Genomic DNA, 17,465 nt, shown 5'->3' on the forward strand with positions numbered 1-17,465 from the left:
CACGTGTGAATACAACAATTGTTATTAGACCGTCTGACATTGTAATATTCCCTCCTGGAAGCCCTCATGCCAATAACTGGCAAATAGCTTGTTAAAAGCTGCATTGAAATGCTTTCATAAGTGCCTCTTATCTTGCCAAACCGGTTTTGCTAGTAATAAATGAAAAGAATAACATTTTATTTGTGGATGGCAATGCTGCCTTCCGCTTTCCAGACTGGTCACACCGAGGCTCAGAGTTGCTCCAGGAAGAGAGCTGCTTAGATGATGACATAGTTCATATTGCAAAGTATTTGCAGCTTTTCCTAATTGTTCATCTGCTGTCTTCTTGTGCAGTGGTTTTGACTGTAGGCAGTTTATTCCTCTTGCCTTAACTAGTGAAATGATGGGTGCTGAACTTATGTTAGGAGCTAAAGCTTTTGGAATTTAGGAGTTTCTTGATGGCGTTTTTCCTAATTACAATTTATTGATTTATTTTTATTCTCCGCTGTTCATTTTTGAGTCATTTTGTTCAAATAGGAAACCTTTCATTTTTTAAAAATGATTTCTTTATTTGCAAACGAGCTACAGTAAAGGCAAGGGGAGCTAGACAGGAATGTCTGACAGCCATTGAGTCAGGTCCCAAATGACATCAGCTGCCATGGCTGTTCCAGACCAGAGCCAGGAACCTGGAACTCCATTTGGGTTTCCAACCCAGTTGCAGGGGTCCAAGCTCTCAGGCCACCTCTTGGCTGCTCTCCAATGCGGTGTTAGCAAGGAGCGGGATCTAATATGGGATGCAGCTTAACTGGCCTTGCCACTGTGCCAGCCCGGAGATACGAAACCTTTAAGCACTTGAAGTCTCTAGATGGCCAATGTGTGCAAAATTAATTTTTATACTATTCAAGCATCTGTGTCAGTCCGGGAGCGCGCACAGTTGAAACCCCAGGCCTGTAGAGGGAGCCACACTTGGGTTGCAGTTCCCACGTTGACACTTAGTGGCTAAGGGCCTTGGGAAAGTTATTTAACCTTTTGCAGTTCCTTCTCTGTAAAACTTAGATGATTACGCACAACTGACAGAGGTGTCTCAGGGATTAAATAAAATAACTCATGTAAAATCCTTTTTGTAGCAGGCATTCAATAAATATCAGCTCACGTCTCCCAGTTATTGTTTACGAGATTAAAAACTAGAAATATGTTTTGATAATACATTTCCTTATTAGGTATTTAGGCCAAGGAACTAATTTTGCCCAGGAGGAGAGACAGAAATGCTGCATTAATTTCATTTGACTTACTTCTTAATCCTTTTTTTTTCTTTCAGCTTGATTTAGTTTCGTTGTGCATAATTCAGTTTGCCTTTGTTTTAAACTCTGCTGTGATAATTTTTTTTTTTTTTAGAAAAAGTAATCTATTGTTAGATCTGCCCTGTGTTGGCGATGATTGCATGAAGTTTGAGTGTATTTCATGACTACTTGGTGCTGACAAACTTTTGCTCTTAACAGCCGCCCTGAAGGTCTAAGGGAGGTGAGAGTCAAGTTGGCCCCGTCCACAGTTCAGGAGAGCAGGGACGGTCGCCTGCTCGTCCAGGCTCTCCTCAAGGACGCTGAGAGAAAAGCCGAAAGCGCCTCAGGGAGCCTGAGCCACAACACCGTGGCACCTTTAAGGCCTCGAGCCCGGGAATGAGCTCAGCCTCCTTCCCGGCCCACCTCTGAACTCTGATTGACAGGGCGCCGGGCGAGGAGGAGCCCAAGGAGGCCGCGGAGGAGGAGGCCCAGCCGGGGCAGGAGGTGCCCGTCTTGTCGCGGCCGGCCAATCAGGGCCGAGGGGCGTGTCCCGGCGGGCTGGCCCCACCCCTCCCCTTGGCTCCGCCCCCTCCCCTCTGCTCCTTGTCGCCCTCCTCCTCCTCCTCCTCCTCTCAGGCTGTGGTTTTTCTGTATATGTTTCTGGAGTCCTAAGCCTGAGCTAAACAAAAGCAGGAGGCTGACGGGGCTGCCGGAGTTTGCAGAGCACGGAGGAGGAGGAGAGAAGCCTGTGCGTTGCCTGCCGCCGCGGCTGGGGGAGATCTGGCTTTTGCAACAGCCCACCCCCTTTGAGATCACTCTGGCCCGGAGTGGGGGTGGGGGGCAGCGGAGGGTGGGGGGGAAAGTTTGCATTGCAATCCCCCTGCCTTCTTCTCCTTTCTCCCGATCAATGCATATTTGCAAAAGGATTAAGCCACAGATTTAAGCGCCGGGAGCCCATTTCTGCCTTGCAAAGGAGACCGGACTGCAAAAACCAAAAGCCAGCTCTGATTTCTTTTCGCCAAGTGGGAAGGTGGTTTATTTATTTATTTTTTTTCTTGCTTTTTGGAGTCAACACCCTTTCCCACCAAGCCCTCACCCCCCCAACCCTCACCCCGCAACCCCTCCACGGTCCCCCCACCCACCCACCCACCACCCCGCTCCCCATCCCCCCACCATCCTCCAAAGAGGCAAAGGGATTTTTTTTTTCTTTTGGTCTTCTTTTCTCCCCTTCCCTGTTTATCCTGAAAAGGATTTGAAGACAGCTTGAAGGATAAAAAGCCCTGGTGCTTCCCACGAGCCGAAGCGAGGAGCAGACGAGGAAGAGCCGGGGGCTGCCGCAGCCTTTTGGAAATGGACGAGCAGCCCAGGCTGATGCATTCCCACGCCGGGGTCGGGATGGCCGGGCACCCGGGCCTGTCCCAGCACTTGCAGGACGGGGCCGGAGGGACCGAGGGGGAGGGCGGGAGGAAGCAGGACATTGGAGACATTTTACAGCAGATCATGACCATCACAGACCAGAGTTTGGATGAAGCGCAAGCCAGGTGAGATGGAGGCTTTTCTTTTGCCTTTCTTGGTTTTTTTTTTTTTTTTTTTTTTTTTGGTTGTTGTTGTTGTTTTTCTCCCTCTCGCGGGGGCAAACAATGGGAACCGAATCAGCACGGCGCTTTCTTGCTAAATGTTCTTTTCCCATTTTGACAAGCAAGCGACCGCTGGGGCGGAGGAGCAGGCTCGGTGGCGGGCGCGTTGTTATCGAAAGTGTGGCGGCCGTGCGGGGCTGGGGCTGTGCAGGGTGCGTGCGCGCGTGCGAGTGCGAGGGGCAGCGGCGGCCGGGGGTACCCACACCCGCCCGGGCACGCCGAGGCGGCCGGCCCCGCTCACGGGGGCTGCTGGCAAAAGTAGCAGGCGGAGCAAGATTGTCAAGTTCCGAACCGGTGCCCTGCCTGCTAGCTGAGGGACTCCGACACGCTACAAAATACAAGGTCCCGAGAACACTTTTTTTTTTTTTTTTTTGCAAATGGAGTTGACTCCTTCTCCCTAACTCGGGCGGCGAGTTTAATTTTCTTTCTCGACTTAACGCCTCTGCATGATTATTATTATTTTTTCAATCTTTTCCCATTCTTCTCCTACTGCCTTCAAACCAAAACAAACCCAAAAGAAAACAAAACAAAAGCAGGCTATTTCTTTGTCAGGAGTTGTCGGCTGTGCAGAAAATACTCTGCATTCATTTAATTTTTTTTCTTTTCTTTTTCTCTTTTGAAGGAAGCTAATGGAAAAAAGAAATAAGGGCGATTTTTTTTTCTTTTTTGCTCTTAGGCTTATTTATTAGTTTTTGAGAAACTCTGGTTTTGCAGTTTAACTTTATTGTCTCTAATTGGAGTCGCTGTACTGACCCTTCTGGGACCCAGGCAGCTATGGACGGTCCTTTAAAAGGGGGTTGCTGGCCCCTTCATGTGGACAGGCTTTTTTCTCTAAGCTCCTTTCTGGACCATTTACTATGCAACCGCACAGAAATGAAAGCCTGTGTGATTTCATGTCTTCTAATACCATAGGACATGAAGATCTTCATTAAGAACACATTAAAAAAAAAAAGCTGTGTAGCTTCCTAACTTACTCCACTGTCATGCACACAGTTTTCTAGGATTTCTACAATCAGTTCTCCTTTAAAATAAAGCACAGGGCCACCCTCACTAACTAAATCAAAACACTACACAGGTCTTTAAAATGACCCCAACTGGGCTAAATTGCCAAAGAAGTTTTTATTTATTTATTTAGTTTTGCCCCCTTGCTTTGAAAATCTTTTACTTGTGTAGATAAAATTCCAGTACCTCCAGTGACTTAGTAATGTGCAGGAGACATCTTCATATATAACTTGGTCTAAGGAGATGGGAATCTATGTTGAGAAAATGAGAGAAGGCAACTCAGAGCGTGCATGCTGTGGACTGCACCCTTATTTTAGCTACAATCATATGCAACATGTAAACTCAAAAGTATTGATGTTCAAGGGTGCCTGAAGACTTGGAAAGCCTCGAAGACTCAGACTCGGAACTAGTGTTTTTTTTTAATTTTAATTTTTTTTTTAAGGAGAGGGAATTTTTTTTTCTTAATTATTGGTGCTCTTTTTCAATTTTATTATCTGAAGAAAAGCCATTAGGTATGGTAAATGTAAAATTTCCCCCCTGGCAATTCTCTTTTGAATTGGAGCAGATTTCTTCATTACACTATTCCAGGGGAAAAAAAAATCCCTGAGCTATACAAGTCAACTGGTTTAGTAAGTTGATGAAGCAGAAGAGGCCAGTAGGCATGCCTACTTCTCTGCTGTTCAGGGCTCCTCTTTCTTGTGGTACTGAGGGTTAACCAGAACTCAATGGGTGCCCCTCTTTATTGGCTAAGATACTGAGAGAGATCAGATACAATTTGGGATTGGGTACATTTTCACTTCTCCCTCCCTAACCCCATTAGTGCGCTGTGGCCATGCAATATTTTGATCTAGCTCTGTGGGAATCTTTGTGTGTCTTTGGCCCTTGTGTAAGAATATAAGTGATGAGAAGTATTTAAGAGGATAGCTTTTTTTTCATTGCTACGTGAGACTAAATCATCATTCAGCCTTTTGGCTTAAATAATGTGATTCTACTGAGAAAGGGCTGTTCTTTTTATCTTTCCATTGTACCTCCACAGAGTGCATTTATTATTTACAAAGTAAACTGTTGGTATTTTAGATATAAGGTATGTGTTAATTTTGATACTCTTGAATTTTACCTTTAAACTCTCGCTACTGGACAAGAGAGAGAACGCGCTTCGGACCTGTTTTCTTCATGAGATGTCTGTGTATATATTTTTTTTCTATTTAACTTTCAAAGGGATTTCAAAACAAGAGTTGCGTGTATCTTGAGAGCCAGGGGTTCCCATTTATCTGCGTATATTAATTTTACTTAGTAAATAGAATTTATTGAACAAATAGCTGATATGATCAGTATTTTGTTTCCAAAACAGTAGCATTCTGTTAAGTGATTCCATAATAAACTAGAAGGGAAGGTATTGTTTTCTTGCTCAAGAGCATTCGAAAGGCGCGCGCACACACACACACACACACGTGCGCACACACACCAGGTAAATCAGTAATCTAAAAGGCAAAATTGTATTTTTCCCCCCAATGGGTGCAAGATCCTAATTGTAAATAATTGAATTTCGACACCTGCAAATAAGCGGTGTGTGCACAAGAGGCGTAATGTGAACACAGAGAAATGAATTTATTCCCCATATGGGTATGTTTGCCCCCTGGCAATGCATTTCCATACTCTTTAACTTGGGGACTGAAATTTTATAAATTGACAGTTCTACTCAGAAGACCTTTCAAGCATCTTGTGTTTATGAGAATACAGGGGCATCTGTGGAATGAATTCGAACACATGGATGAATTAAATTTGAAAACACATAGCCCGAGAGGCAGACAGCTCTTAGGCTGTGGCCGTTGCATAGATTAGACACAACTGTTAACCTGTGCATCAGGCTTTGCTCTGCGCATTGTCTTGGCTAGGATTATTGGTTTACGAATCCCATTTTGATTAAACTATTCAGAAAGAAGAAAAAAAGAAAGAAACCCTGTCTGTAAATAGGCATCATTTAGGTTAGTTCTGTTCTGTATTTAAATCTTGCTCTCTCCCTGCTAATTAACATTATTTCTTCTTCTGCGACGGGACTCTGCATATTAAGTCATAAAAGCAATTGAAGCGTGCCACAGAGTTCTGCTAGGTACATAATTTTGGCTAAATGTTCAGATTTCTCTTGTGCGTTAGCAGCGTTTGGATCTAGAGAGTCCTCCTCAGCTATCATGGTGTTGTTTTTTTCTTGCAGAAAACATGCTTTAAACTGCCACAGAATGAAGCCCGCCTTGTTTAATGTGTTGTGTGAAATCAAAGAGAAAACAGGTAGGAATGAGACTCCAATGTTTTAGCGTGTTCTTTGACCACTGAATCACTTAAGCGGCAATCTCAAGCCTGTTATTGAAATAGTACAATTTCAGAATCAAAGTGGGATCACTTCTAGTAGAAGTCCTACCCATGTCTTCTTTATAAGAAAGCATCAAGTTTCTCTGACAGTTATCATCAAGGATTACTGGTTTATTTTCCTTAACTCTTTTTCCAGCCTCTTTGAAACTGAGGCTAAAATATAGGTTCTGAAAGGAAATTTATACAATGGTCTACCTTTGGGGGGAAAATATGAAAGTAAAAGTCCGCTTCCAGGAGGAATATATTTTGGCTCATATTTTAAAGTCTAGTGTCTTTGGAGCTGGGTTTGGGGAGAGCAAATTGTGTGAAGTTTCTTTTGCTTTTTTTCTGTGTAATTACACGAAGCAGCAGACTGGAAGTTCTCAGCAGAGAATGTTGTCAAATACCTTTGTGGAAGGCACTCTGCAACATTAGGTTATCGGTATTGGAGTGACCTGTGATTTTATTGCTAGGAGAATCGTTGGTTTAGGAGTGTATACCGCCATGAGATCACTCACGCTGTTGTTTTTCTACTTTCTAGACCTCATATCATGGACTTACACACTTATACCACATCCCAGGAGGGCATTTAAATTTTAAAGCAACAATTAAAAAACAGCAGTCATCAATCAGAGGTGTTCTTAAACAACAGATGCTCTGGGAAGGACATTTAGTAACATCCTCTTGTTTGTTTACTTTAATCCTTAATTTTCCAGAGTGGCTAAATCTCTCCCTTGTAAAAAGAAAAAGAGTTGAGAAGGCAATCTGAAACCAAGGCAAAAAGAGGAGGGGGAGGTTAGAGAAAGAGGAGCTTCTGCTGGGCTCTAACTTACTCGCTGGCTTCAAGGCAGTGCAGAGGACCTGCCATCCTGTTTATTTATTTAGTTTTTACAACAAGGAGTGTAACAGTCAATAATTCATATCTAAACCATATAAGCAAGGGCATGACATGAATGAAACTGACAATGAATATGATTGCATGCCCGGTTGATATACATTGATAGTTGCCCATAAAAAAGGGGGCTGGGGGAGAGGGCATGCAGGGGGCTCTCTTTCTGAGAGCTTTCTCCTTTTAAAAAAATCAGTTGCAAGATTTGACTGTTGATTGAATGTATAATCATCCGGGTCTGGAAATGTATGTAACCTGAGTAAGCAGCTCCTCTGTGGATGGTTGGTTGTGTTGTTCGTTACATTTTCGACCTGAGCACCTGAGCAGTGATGGTCAGCCCTTTAAGCCTTTCCAGGTCGCCTTGTCACAGTCTAACGTTAGGACGAAGCTGTTCATTGTCTAATTTTAGTTGCAGAAGCCTTGTTAGAGATTTATGGATTGTACATTCAGATACCAAAAGAGGTTTTTTCAGTGTGTCATACTTCCTAGGTTCTTTTTTCTATTAGCTTAGAAAAATAGACCTAAGTGTGTACACATGCCTTCTCCACCCCCTTCTCTCCTTTTCTTTCTTCTCCTTTTCTTCTTTGATCTCTAATATTTATTTCCTTTCAATAGTTGGTTTGTTGGAATTTGTTTCTAGTAGAGTATGAGCTGCCGCTGATCTGTGGCTCATACTATGTGGAGTCAAACTATAAAGGCACATGTGATCATGGGGACTAAGGAGAATCTGTTTTCTGAAGGCACTTTGTAAGGCTTTTATTGAAAGGAAGCCTGTCAGGACACTTCAGTGGACATTGTGGCCAAAGTGTTTCATTCTAGCCTCCTAATTAAAACCGAGCCAGGCAGTTGATCAAAGTGGGTGGGTGTGAATGGAGATCCGGTTCAGGTGTTGTGGGCTAAAGAGTTTGCTGCTTGTTCATGTTGGCCAAAGCTTGGTGATGCGAAGCAATTGCATTGGTCAAAACAACGCTGAAGCTTTCCTATGTGTCTAGATGCGTTTTGGTTTTTAAGTTGTCAATGTGTTTAACGCTGGAAGTTTTTTTGAAAAAATATTGGACTTAAGGTTTTGTGTGTTGAGACTGATACATCTAAAAAAAATAGTTTATCAAATACATTGAAAGGGATAAGGATCATTATCCTGTGTCTTCCGGGCACCCACCAGAGTTATGTACTGAGAGGGTATCTCTGGGTGAAGGCCACACACACACACACACACACACACACACACACACACAGCCTACCTGCATTTTCAGCATGTGTGTTGGAAGGATCCAGCGACCAACTGAAGTCACCTGTCCCAGTCAGGTTGGGTGTTGTAGGTAGGAGTCAGCCGTGCAGTTAAGCACACCCTTGATTGTCAAGCACAATCCTGGGTCCCCGGGACTCTGCTGACTGCTGCTCCTCTGGGCCAGCAAACCTCCGTGCCTGCAGGCAGTGTCTGCAAAGTTGCAGGCGATTTTTTTTTTCTTTTTTTTTTTTTTCCGCTTCTTTCTTTCTTACTTCTTGCTACTTCCCTTGAGTGATCAGTTCACCCAAGTTAATTTGTTGTTTTGGGACAGACTTTTTGCTGTTACTTTCAGGCCTTCCTGGCTTGAAGGAGTGTTTCTGGGCTGCCACACCAGTTAAAGGTTGGCTTTGTGTGTTTGGATTCTCACATTTGGCTCACCTAGGTGGAACTCTGGAGAGGGGATTGGTACTGCTTTTACTTTTGCTTTTTGTTAATGATTTTGCCCAAAGTAGATAGGAAAACTAGCTAAGTTCTCTCACTAACGTTTTGGGACTTGAAAAAAAAAAAGAATGCACGCACATAAAGCCCAAAGTAGGCAACGCCGTGTAAATTACAGTTGATTGATTGGTATTTAAATCAGAACTTACTGTGGGATATTAAAAAAAGAGAGAGAAAAAAAAAAACCCATGTGTCTTCTTGCTTTAGAGTGTGGGCACACTTTTTTTATTTTGATACTTTGTTGCTTTTTAAAAATAATACTAAACAGAAAAGAATGATAGTGAGATGCTTGGGTGCCAAAACTTAAACCTTAGCAAGAAAAACACAAAAAAGAAAAAGAAGAAAAGCCAGCCCTGTAGCAATGTGAGTCTCAGATTTTATCTGCTGCTCCTTGTGGGAACAGAAGAAACTTAATAGAGAATTTTAAAGCACTTACTATCTCATTTTCTTTGTTTTTAAGGACCATTCCTTGTCTTCCGACATACTAGCAATAAGCTATGTAACAGATGTATATATAATACGCATGTATATATACACACACGTATGGTGGTAGTAGAATTGATGGAAAGAAAGTGCTAAAAGAGCGAAACATACTGTATTTCTTAAAAAAGACTTTTGAACATATCCTTAAACACTTCTTCATCTTTTTCTCACTTCTGTGTCAAAGTCACCCAGGTTTAAAAATTGGGAAGCCATAAAAAAAAATTAGGCGTCACCTATAAAGAAGAATATTTATAGATAGCGATGAATAGCTACAATTGTTAGGAATAGTTTTTAATTTTAGAACAAAATAGTTATAAATGGAACTTTTCAGCCAGTTTTCCTCTGCAGATTGTCTACAGTGAAGCTGAATAATTGGAGAAGTGTAGAAATTATTTTTGGCTTCTTTAACACCCTTTTGTTCTCACTTCTTTTTCCTTTTTTCTCTATGTTTAATGCACCCATCACGAAACTGTAGTGTGTGTGTGTGTGTGTGTGTGTGTGTGTGTGTGTGTGTGTATGGGAGTGTATATGTGAGTGTATGTATGGGAGTTGTCTGCTGCTGCATTGCACTAATGATACTGTCCCTTATTGCTTGCTGCACCTTTTTAATGTAACAGTTATTTCATGGGCCTTAAATTCCTCTCCTCTCGCTTTAAAGCATCGGGGAATACTTTGTGTGTTCCTGTGTGTGTCTGTTCTAACTACCTCTATCTTTCTCTATATCTCTATCTATTGGGATACTATCAATGAGCCCGTGTATGGCAGGGAATAATTGTAACAGGATGAGACTTGGAGCAGTAAAAATAGGAGTAAAGTAACTCAATGATTCGTGCCAGTTTCTTGTTAGATTTCTTTTGGAATAAAAGGCAGAAGTGACTTTTCCTAGAAACCCATGTGTTTCAGGCACATCTAAAAAGTTTCTGTTGATGAAATTTTGAGAACTTGGTCCCTTTTATTTTTTTTTTTTTTTGGAAGGGCCTGAGCTCACCACCTTTCAGGACCAGCAACATGATTTCTAATAATCTGGATATGAACTACACACCTATATTCATGTGAGAGGAGTTAGTGAAGGGATATTTCCCTTCTGTCAGTTCATGGTTGTGTGCCCCAGTTTCAGAAATGAGTTCAGAAAAAATGCTGGCTTCTGAAAAGTGAAGTTGTTGCAAAGAACAGCTGGGTCATGGCTACCACAGGTTGGAGTTTTGGAAACTTGGTGTCATTTATACAGATGTTAAGGGTCTGTGCAGGGATGGGACAGGAGAGAGAATCTGAGAGAGGACTCCTGAGGGGGGTCGATGCAGAGAGCCACGTGTAAGCCACGAGCTGTAGGCTTTGGAGAGTTGGTGAGGAAGGAGGGGAGCCTGAGCTTCCCTGGCTGGGCTGCAGGCTGGGCTCTGGGCTGACCCTTGCAGCAGTACCTGCTCTACTTAGCTTTCTGTTGGGGCCACGCCTTTTCACATGCTGACACTCAGGAACTTTCTGTTGTTGTTGGCATAGTTACAAAAGTACCACCTACTCTTCCCCCCCACCCACAAACAAATAAACTAAATATTGAATGTATTTGAGTAGGACAGCATTTTAATTTAAAGAATGGCTCTGGCTTGCTTGGACACATGGTTTACATAAAAGCCCTAAGAAAGTGTATCAATAATTTTTTTTTCAAATGCCTTCTCGATGGATACTGTTATGCTTTGAGCTTGGTGAAGTGAATCTAAATGTGATTTTATTGCTTTTCTTTAAAAAAAAAATCATGTAAAGCACAACATGATAGAAGCAGTGTTGGGTCCAGCTTCAAAGACTTCCCCACCAGTATACTACCCTGAAAAGCACTCCATTGATTTGCCTTAACCCCGTTTACAGAAATATAATACTGCCTTTGTTTTGGTAGAATGGTGTAGTGAGATTTAAGGAATGCAATACTTAATAAATAAAATAAGTGGAGGATTAATAACTCATTTGCAAATGCTTTGAGCTCTCTAAACTATATAAATAACAGATGCTGTGTTTTCTATAGTAATTATCTCAGGACTTGTATCCCATTCTGTTAGGGTGTTGTTCCATTAACTCTTTCAGGCAAAAGACCGGTCTATAAGTTGTGGGGTTGTCTCTTCCGTCTCGCATGTGTTATTTCTTTGGTTGCAACTTTGTCCCATCTGCCTCTCAGGGATGTCACTTTTCAGAATTGGTAGGGTGATGCTTAGCAGAGAAAATGAAGGTGTAGATTGCTATAACATCATAAAACCTCGCCTTCATTATTGGCAGGATAGGGTCAAAAGGAACTCACCCGAAGGTCCTCTAACCTCTAACAGCTGTCTTTCCATCTCTCAATTACTGGTAGAAATCAAGACTATAATATCTGGAAAATTCTCAATTTGGTTTAATCTGTAGCTTTAATTGTATGGATTGAATCTTTTGTGAGAGATATTGGGGTGGATATCTGAAACCCCATGCTAGTTCTAGAGCTCCCACTAAGTAGTTAAAAGACCACAGACAAATTGCTGAAACAATTTTAGAAGAAACTATATTACTGGTTAAGAACTTGGTTTCTAGATTTGTTGTGTCTGTGTCCCAGAGTTGCTACCTTTTAACTGTGTAACCCTATATAAACTACTAAACCTCTCTGTGCCTCATTATCCTTATCTATTAAAAAAATATGATGTTGGGACTTATCTTAGACGGGCTGTTTCAAGTATTAAATAAGGTAATACATGTAAATTACTAGGCCTGGCATAGCATAAACATTCAATAACTGTTAGCTTTTATTATTCCTGGCTTTGTTTTCTTACATGTAAAAGAGAAGCTTACACCAGATGGTCCCTAAAGACCCAGCCAACTCCCAAGTCTCTATGATTCTATGCTGAAAAGAGACAAAAAATATGCTGATTTTAAGAATTGCTTTCTTTTGTTTCTCTTGCCATTCTCTTAAAGTGAGAATTAGCTGTTTCTGACCCAAAGGCTGGGACTAGGTTGGAAGAGGCCAGAAGAGAATGGGGAGGAGCAGAGACAAAGGTTTTTAATTTTGCACAAATAGGACAACATCCACCTGAAAAGCTAGACTCGCATATATTAGGAACCGCGTTTTTCTTAGCATCAGCAGCCGTGGTCGTTGTGCAATCATATTTAAAAAGAATTTCTCTCTGAAAGCACACAGGCCCTTTCATTCAGCTGATGATGTCTCAATGCAGGGACGAGTAGCCGAAAGGAGGGAGGACAACTTCACCTTTTTCTGCCTTCTTTATTTGGGAAAAATCTTGCCTTTGTCTCAGGACAGTCTAGAGACATGGTAGATTTTTTTTCCCTTTGTTTTATACAACTTTGCTGAGATATAGCACATATACTATGAAACTCATCCACTTAAAGGATTTTAATATCTTCACAAAGCTACGTACGTACCGTAGTCTACTTTTAGGACAGTTTCATTCCCATCCCCTCAAGCCTGATGCTCCTCCGGAGTCGGTCCACATTCTCTTCCTTGCCACTCGTTCACTTTCTGTTTCCATGAACTTGGCCTATTTGCCTATTTTGGGTATTTCACAGACAGTTATACCACCTATGTTGTTTTTTGAGTAGCTTCTTTCTTTTAGCATGTTTAAGGGTGAACCTGTTCTTGGCGTGTAACAGTTCTTCATCTTCTTTGTGATCACCTAATATTCCATTGTGATGGACATACCACATCTAGCTTACCTGTTCTTCCACTGCTGAACACTGGGGCTAACTCCACTTTTTGGTTTTTATGTGTGCTATGGACGTCGGCATGCAGGCTTTTGTGTGTAGGCATTTCTCTGGATATAGGAGTGTTTGTGATGCCTCATTAACTTTATGTTTAGATTGGGAGGAACTGCCAAACTTTTTTCAACATGGTTGTGGTGAGCGCATTGCTGCATTTCTTCCTTTTTCCCCTCCCATCCCTGCCCCTCTCCTGTCCTAGCTTCTCCTCTTCTCTGTCTTTTTCTCTTTCTTTTTCTTCTTCATCTTTTTTGTCTTTTGGAGAGCATTGTGGAGGTTTGATTGGTACCAGCATTCCGAAAGAGGAAAAAAACTGTATATATTTAATATATACGTTTTGATTAGTGCAGCAAGTGCAATCTGTTTTTTTTGGGGGGGGGTAAAGTTTATTTAAAAGGTGCACTATCCAGTGTAATGCTACTCATAGTGTAAAGGTCACTAGGATTTGTTTTCAGCACTCCCCAAATCTCATTTTTCTACACCTTCTCTAATCAGTGACCTCTCGTCTCCATATTTTGGACTTTTTTATCTTCTATGGTTCTTACTTATTTTAGGACGTATTTTGAAATCCTTCAAAAACAATTTTCATTTTAAAGAGACAAAAAAAAAAAAAAGGAAATCAACAGAATGACTGTCCAACCATGGAATTTTAGTTATCAGTTTCCTGGAGAAGACAACATTTTTGAAAAAGATTATGGAGAACTTTCTGGATTAGCTGTTCAGTATGACAGAGAGAACTTGAACTTTAAGTCAGCCTGGATCAGATCTTAGCTTGTTTTGTGATATTAGTACGTTATTCACGTTTACCAAGTTTCAATTTCCTCTTCTGTGTAATGAATATAATAACATTTATCATAGGGTTACTTCCCAAAGATGTTAATATAAAGCACATAGTTCAATGGGTTGCTCAATGTATGGCAACTACTCTTTTTTTTTTTGAAACCACATGACAGGGTTCTGGTAACGTCTCATCAAGTTGGCTCTGTCCAGGTTGGATTTCGTACCAACTCTGTTAGGTAATTTCAGAGGCTCAGTCCATTGCTTGCTGAGCCTAATTTTACGTCTACTGGGTATCCGTGTGGGAGCAAAAAAGTTTTAGAGAAAGTTCAAAAGGCGCCTGCAGATTTCCACACCCTCCTCCCTGTGTCCTGGAGTTTAGGAGACTCCATACAGTAATAGTGTGGCTTACTGGACATATTGGTAATTTCACCTTTAATGATTTGTATCTTTGGTAGCACCCTCCCCCCCCCCCATACACAAAAGAAAATTATGTAGCATTGATTTTATTCACATATTTTATTTAAACTAAGTATTACCCCCCCAAATTCAATGTCTAAGCAACAGAAAAGTTACCTATGAATTATTGTACACATTGAAAGTCATTGTGTGTGTCACATTCCTAGCACGTTTTAATGTGGACAAGCCGTATTTCATGTGCTCTGTAACCCAGTGGGACTGGCATCCAGTCTGTTGGCCTGAACAAGCTTGGATGGTTGTTTTGGCATAAGTCTTTGTTTTGTTCCTGCTTTTTTGGCATAGTTTTTGCACTCTGAGGAAGACACATGGTTATTCTCTACTCAGACTTAATCTGGTAGATCTGTCGCAGTGGAAATTGGTTCCTGATGGATAGCTGTGTTCCAGACATAAGCGCTATCTGAGGCATCTTCTGGCATGGCACCCTCTGAGATCACTGCGGGGAGCAGGGTCGAGGGCTTTCCCTGCAACCCCCCTTCTATTTTTCTATTTATTTCCGTGACTCCTGATTTTCTGCTTTGTTGCCTCATCTATATAGCAAAATGGGTAAATGTTCCCCAAAGTAGAGTGAGTGGGCAGAGTTGAGCTGGAAAGTCAAGGAGGGAAGAAGAGAGGAGTTCCATTAGTAGTGGTTGTAGTTGTGGTGATGGGGCGGTTGGGACCCTGTAGAGTGTGACTGTCCCCAAGCTGGTATGTTGTACCATGTAACATCTTGGTCTCAGGTAGTCTGTCGAATGAGTTTCTCTGTAACGCCACTAATCTGACCTTATGGGCTCCAACGGAATCTCTGGCAAGACCTAGGTTCACAGGAAGGAGGCAGGTGGAACATTTGTAAAAGTCGTTTTGCATCGTTTCAGCAGTTCTAATTTATCCCGGGAATCCTTGTATCTTCTCTAGACGGTCACATAAAACAGGTTATGGTTGTGTTCAAGCTTCCTCCATCAATCAAGTTGGATTGGAGAAGGCAAGCCAGGAGGGGAAGAATTAGTGGAATTTGAAAAATTTTTTATCATTGTGGCATTCAGCATCACATTTACTAGGCTAGTCCAGTCTCCCGTTCATCCACCTTGTTGACTTCCTGACTGAATGCAAATCAGGATTGCATAGTATGTCTTTGTAGCTATTGGATGCTACATTGGAGCTTTTTGGAAACATCCAAAGGTTTGCGGTTTCAAGTGCAGACACCTTTGTGAGCTTCTATGAAGGGACTCAGTTTACAAGGCTGGGTTTGGTTTTTGAGCCTGGAAACCGTCCAGAGCTGCTTGTTCCTCTATTGCTCCTACAGAAATAATAAGATAACTCCTTTCTCACCTACCTGTTAGTGAGGTTTCTGGAAACAAAGTGAATGTATTCAGAAAAATGTCTCAGAATCCTAATAAAGTGAGGTCAGTAAGTGTTAGAAAAAGAAGTATAGATTTTATCTTGCCTTGAGACAAGTTAAATGTGCCAGTTTAAAGGAATAAATTTATCTGTTGGCTTGTTGTGATAGGACCCACGGAAACACACACACACACACACACACACACACACACACAGCGCGAGGGAAGGAGGGAGGGAGGGAGGGAGGGAGGGGGAGAGAGAGAGAGAGAGAGAGAGAGAGAGGGAGAGAGAGGTCTCTTTTTCTGACCACTTTAGGCAATTTGAGTTCTCAAGTGTGGTCCCTGTAAGAGAATCTTCCTTATAATTACCACTGTTAATGGAATGGAAACTTTGCATTTTTCTTTTGTCCCCAACAAAGCCATCCTGTCTGAGACTCTTGATGAGCCCGGCCTCTCTCCCCTTTGAAAGGGCTCTATGGATAGGAGGGTGTAGACGTTAATTCCTCCCTGCCGCATTTGCATGCCAGGCTCCAGGGCCACCACCCTGCTTACATTAACAAACATTTAAAAACAAAGAGCGGGCAGCACGGCACAGCTGTCCTTTGTGTGGTCTGCCCGCTTGTGTGCCTGTAATCCCTAACCCCCTAGCAGGGGAAGAGGCTGGGTAGGTGCGGGTTCGGGGGAGGTGGTGCTGTGTGTTGGCCCCGGGTGGAAAGGGATGAGACGAAACTACGTGCTCTAAGCGGCTTCCTCTGGGGACCAAATAAGGGCGAAGGGAAAAGACAAGAAAGAGAAAGCGAGGCAAACATCAGATTTCAGAAAGCATGTTTGCTCTGAACATAGAAAAGCGTGAGATCGGAGCAGTGTGTAGGGGTTGCATTACAAAACAAAACTTTTGGAAGTCAGACAACGTGGAGGGGCCGGCTGGCGACCCACATGGCCTTGTGCTGAATCGAGAGGCCCCTTTGAGGGGGATAAAGATGCTTAAAGCTGGGCCTTGGGAGTCGGATGCCTGGATCTCGCGGCAAGATTGGCTGGAGTAATTAGCCTTGCGGAACAGGGGCCCATGTAGCCACCTTCTCAAGTCTGCTGACTTTGTCGCCGGCCCATGCCCGCTGCACTAGGGATACTCGGGAGCCCCTGGCCGTCTCTCCGCCCTGCTGTCTGCTCGTGCCGCGCTGTCCCCTGGTCCAGGCCCGCTCCTGGGCAGCACTGCTCTCTGAGGCGCAGCCAGGCTCCCGGCCCCGAGCCCCTGGCACAGGCCATGCGTCTGCTGCCCGCCGCCCTCCCGTGCGCCGATCACCCTGAGGTGAGGGGAATGGCGCGGCTTGGCCGGTTTTCATCCTTCCCTTCTTTGAACCCTGGGTCAGCTGCGGGCAACCCGCCTCAGGCTCACTCCTCTCCCCTCTGCTCCTCTTCCCTCTGACCTCAGGCTGCCCTCGAAAGTGTGCAAACAAGGACGGCCTTCCGCCTCCAGGGAAACACCTGTGATAATGAGCTGGGACCGGCCCAGTGCAGCCACCCTTGCGCCTCTGAAATAGAACATGCGGGGCGCTGTGGGTGAGGAGCTGAGTGCAGGGCGCCGGCCTCTTCGGCATTTTCCCGTATGCAAAGTGAGAGTGCTGGGCAGACGTCGATGGTGGCGGTTTTGCATACAGAAATGAATTGCAGGAGTCTGTGGGGGAGCGTGTGTGTGTGTGTGTGTGTGTGTATGTGAGAGAGAGAGCGAGCGCTCACAGGCATGCATGTTAATGGGCAGCCCTTGCTCAGTGGGCGCCCTGTTGGTTCAGCTCTCTTGGATGGGTATTCCAGTTGTGGCTTTGT

At 43.2% G+C, this 17,465-nt stretch overlaps 1 protein-coding gene across 4 annotated transcripts in view; it reads left to right on the plus strand.

Annotated features, from left to right (window-relative positions):
- Positions 1-1,904: 1,904 nt before the first annotated feature.
- The window catches only part of PBX1 (PBX homeobox 1), a 314,626-nt gene continuing 299,065 nt past the window's right edge, over positions 1,905-17,465 (plus strand). The window contains exons 1-3 of one of the 4 annotated variants that reach the window (XM_004589132.3): positions 1,906-2,289; positions 2,509-2,800; positions 6,111-6,184. In XM_004589132.3, coding sequence (XP_004589189.1) covers positions 2,610-2,800; positions 6,111-6,184 — 265 coding nt within the window. In that variant the 5' untranslated portion in view covers positions 1,906-2,289; positions 2,509-2,609. Of the gene's footprint in view, positions 2,801-6,110; positions 6,185-17,465 lie in introns of all 4 variants that reach the window. The other 3 variants (XM_058660561.1, XM_058660562.1, XM_004589133.3) reach the window with 3 other exon arrangements.

This window comes from Ochotona princeps, chromosome 2 (assembly GCF_030435755.1).
Source record: "Ochotona princeps isolate mOchPri1 chromosome 2, mOchPri1.hap1, whole genome shotgun sequence".
Lineage (NCBI taxonomy): Eukaryota > Metazoa > Chordata > Mammalia > Lagomorpha > Ochotonidae > Ochotona > Ochotona princeps.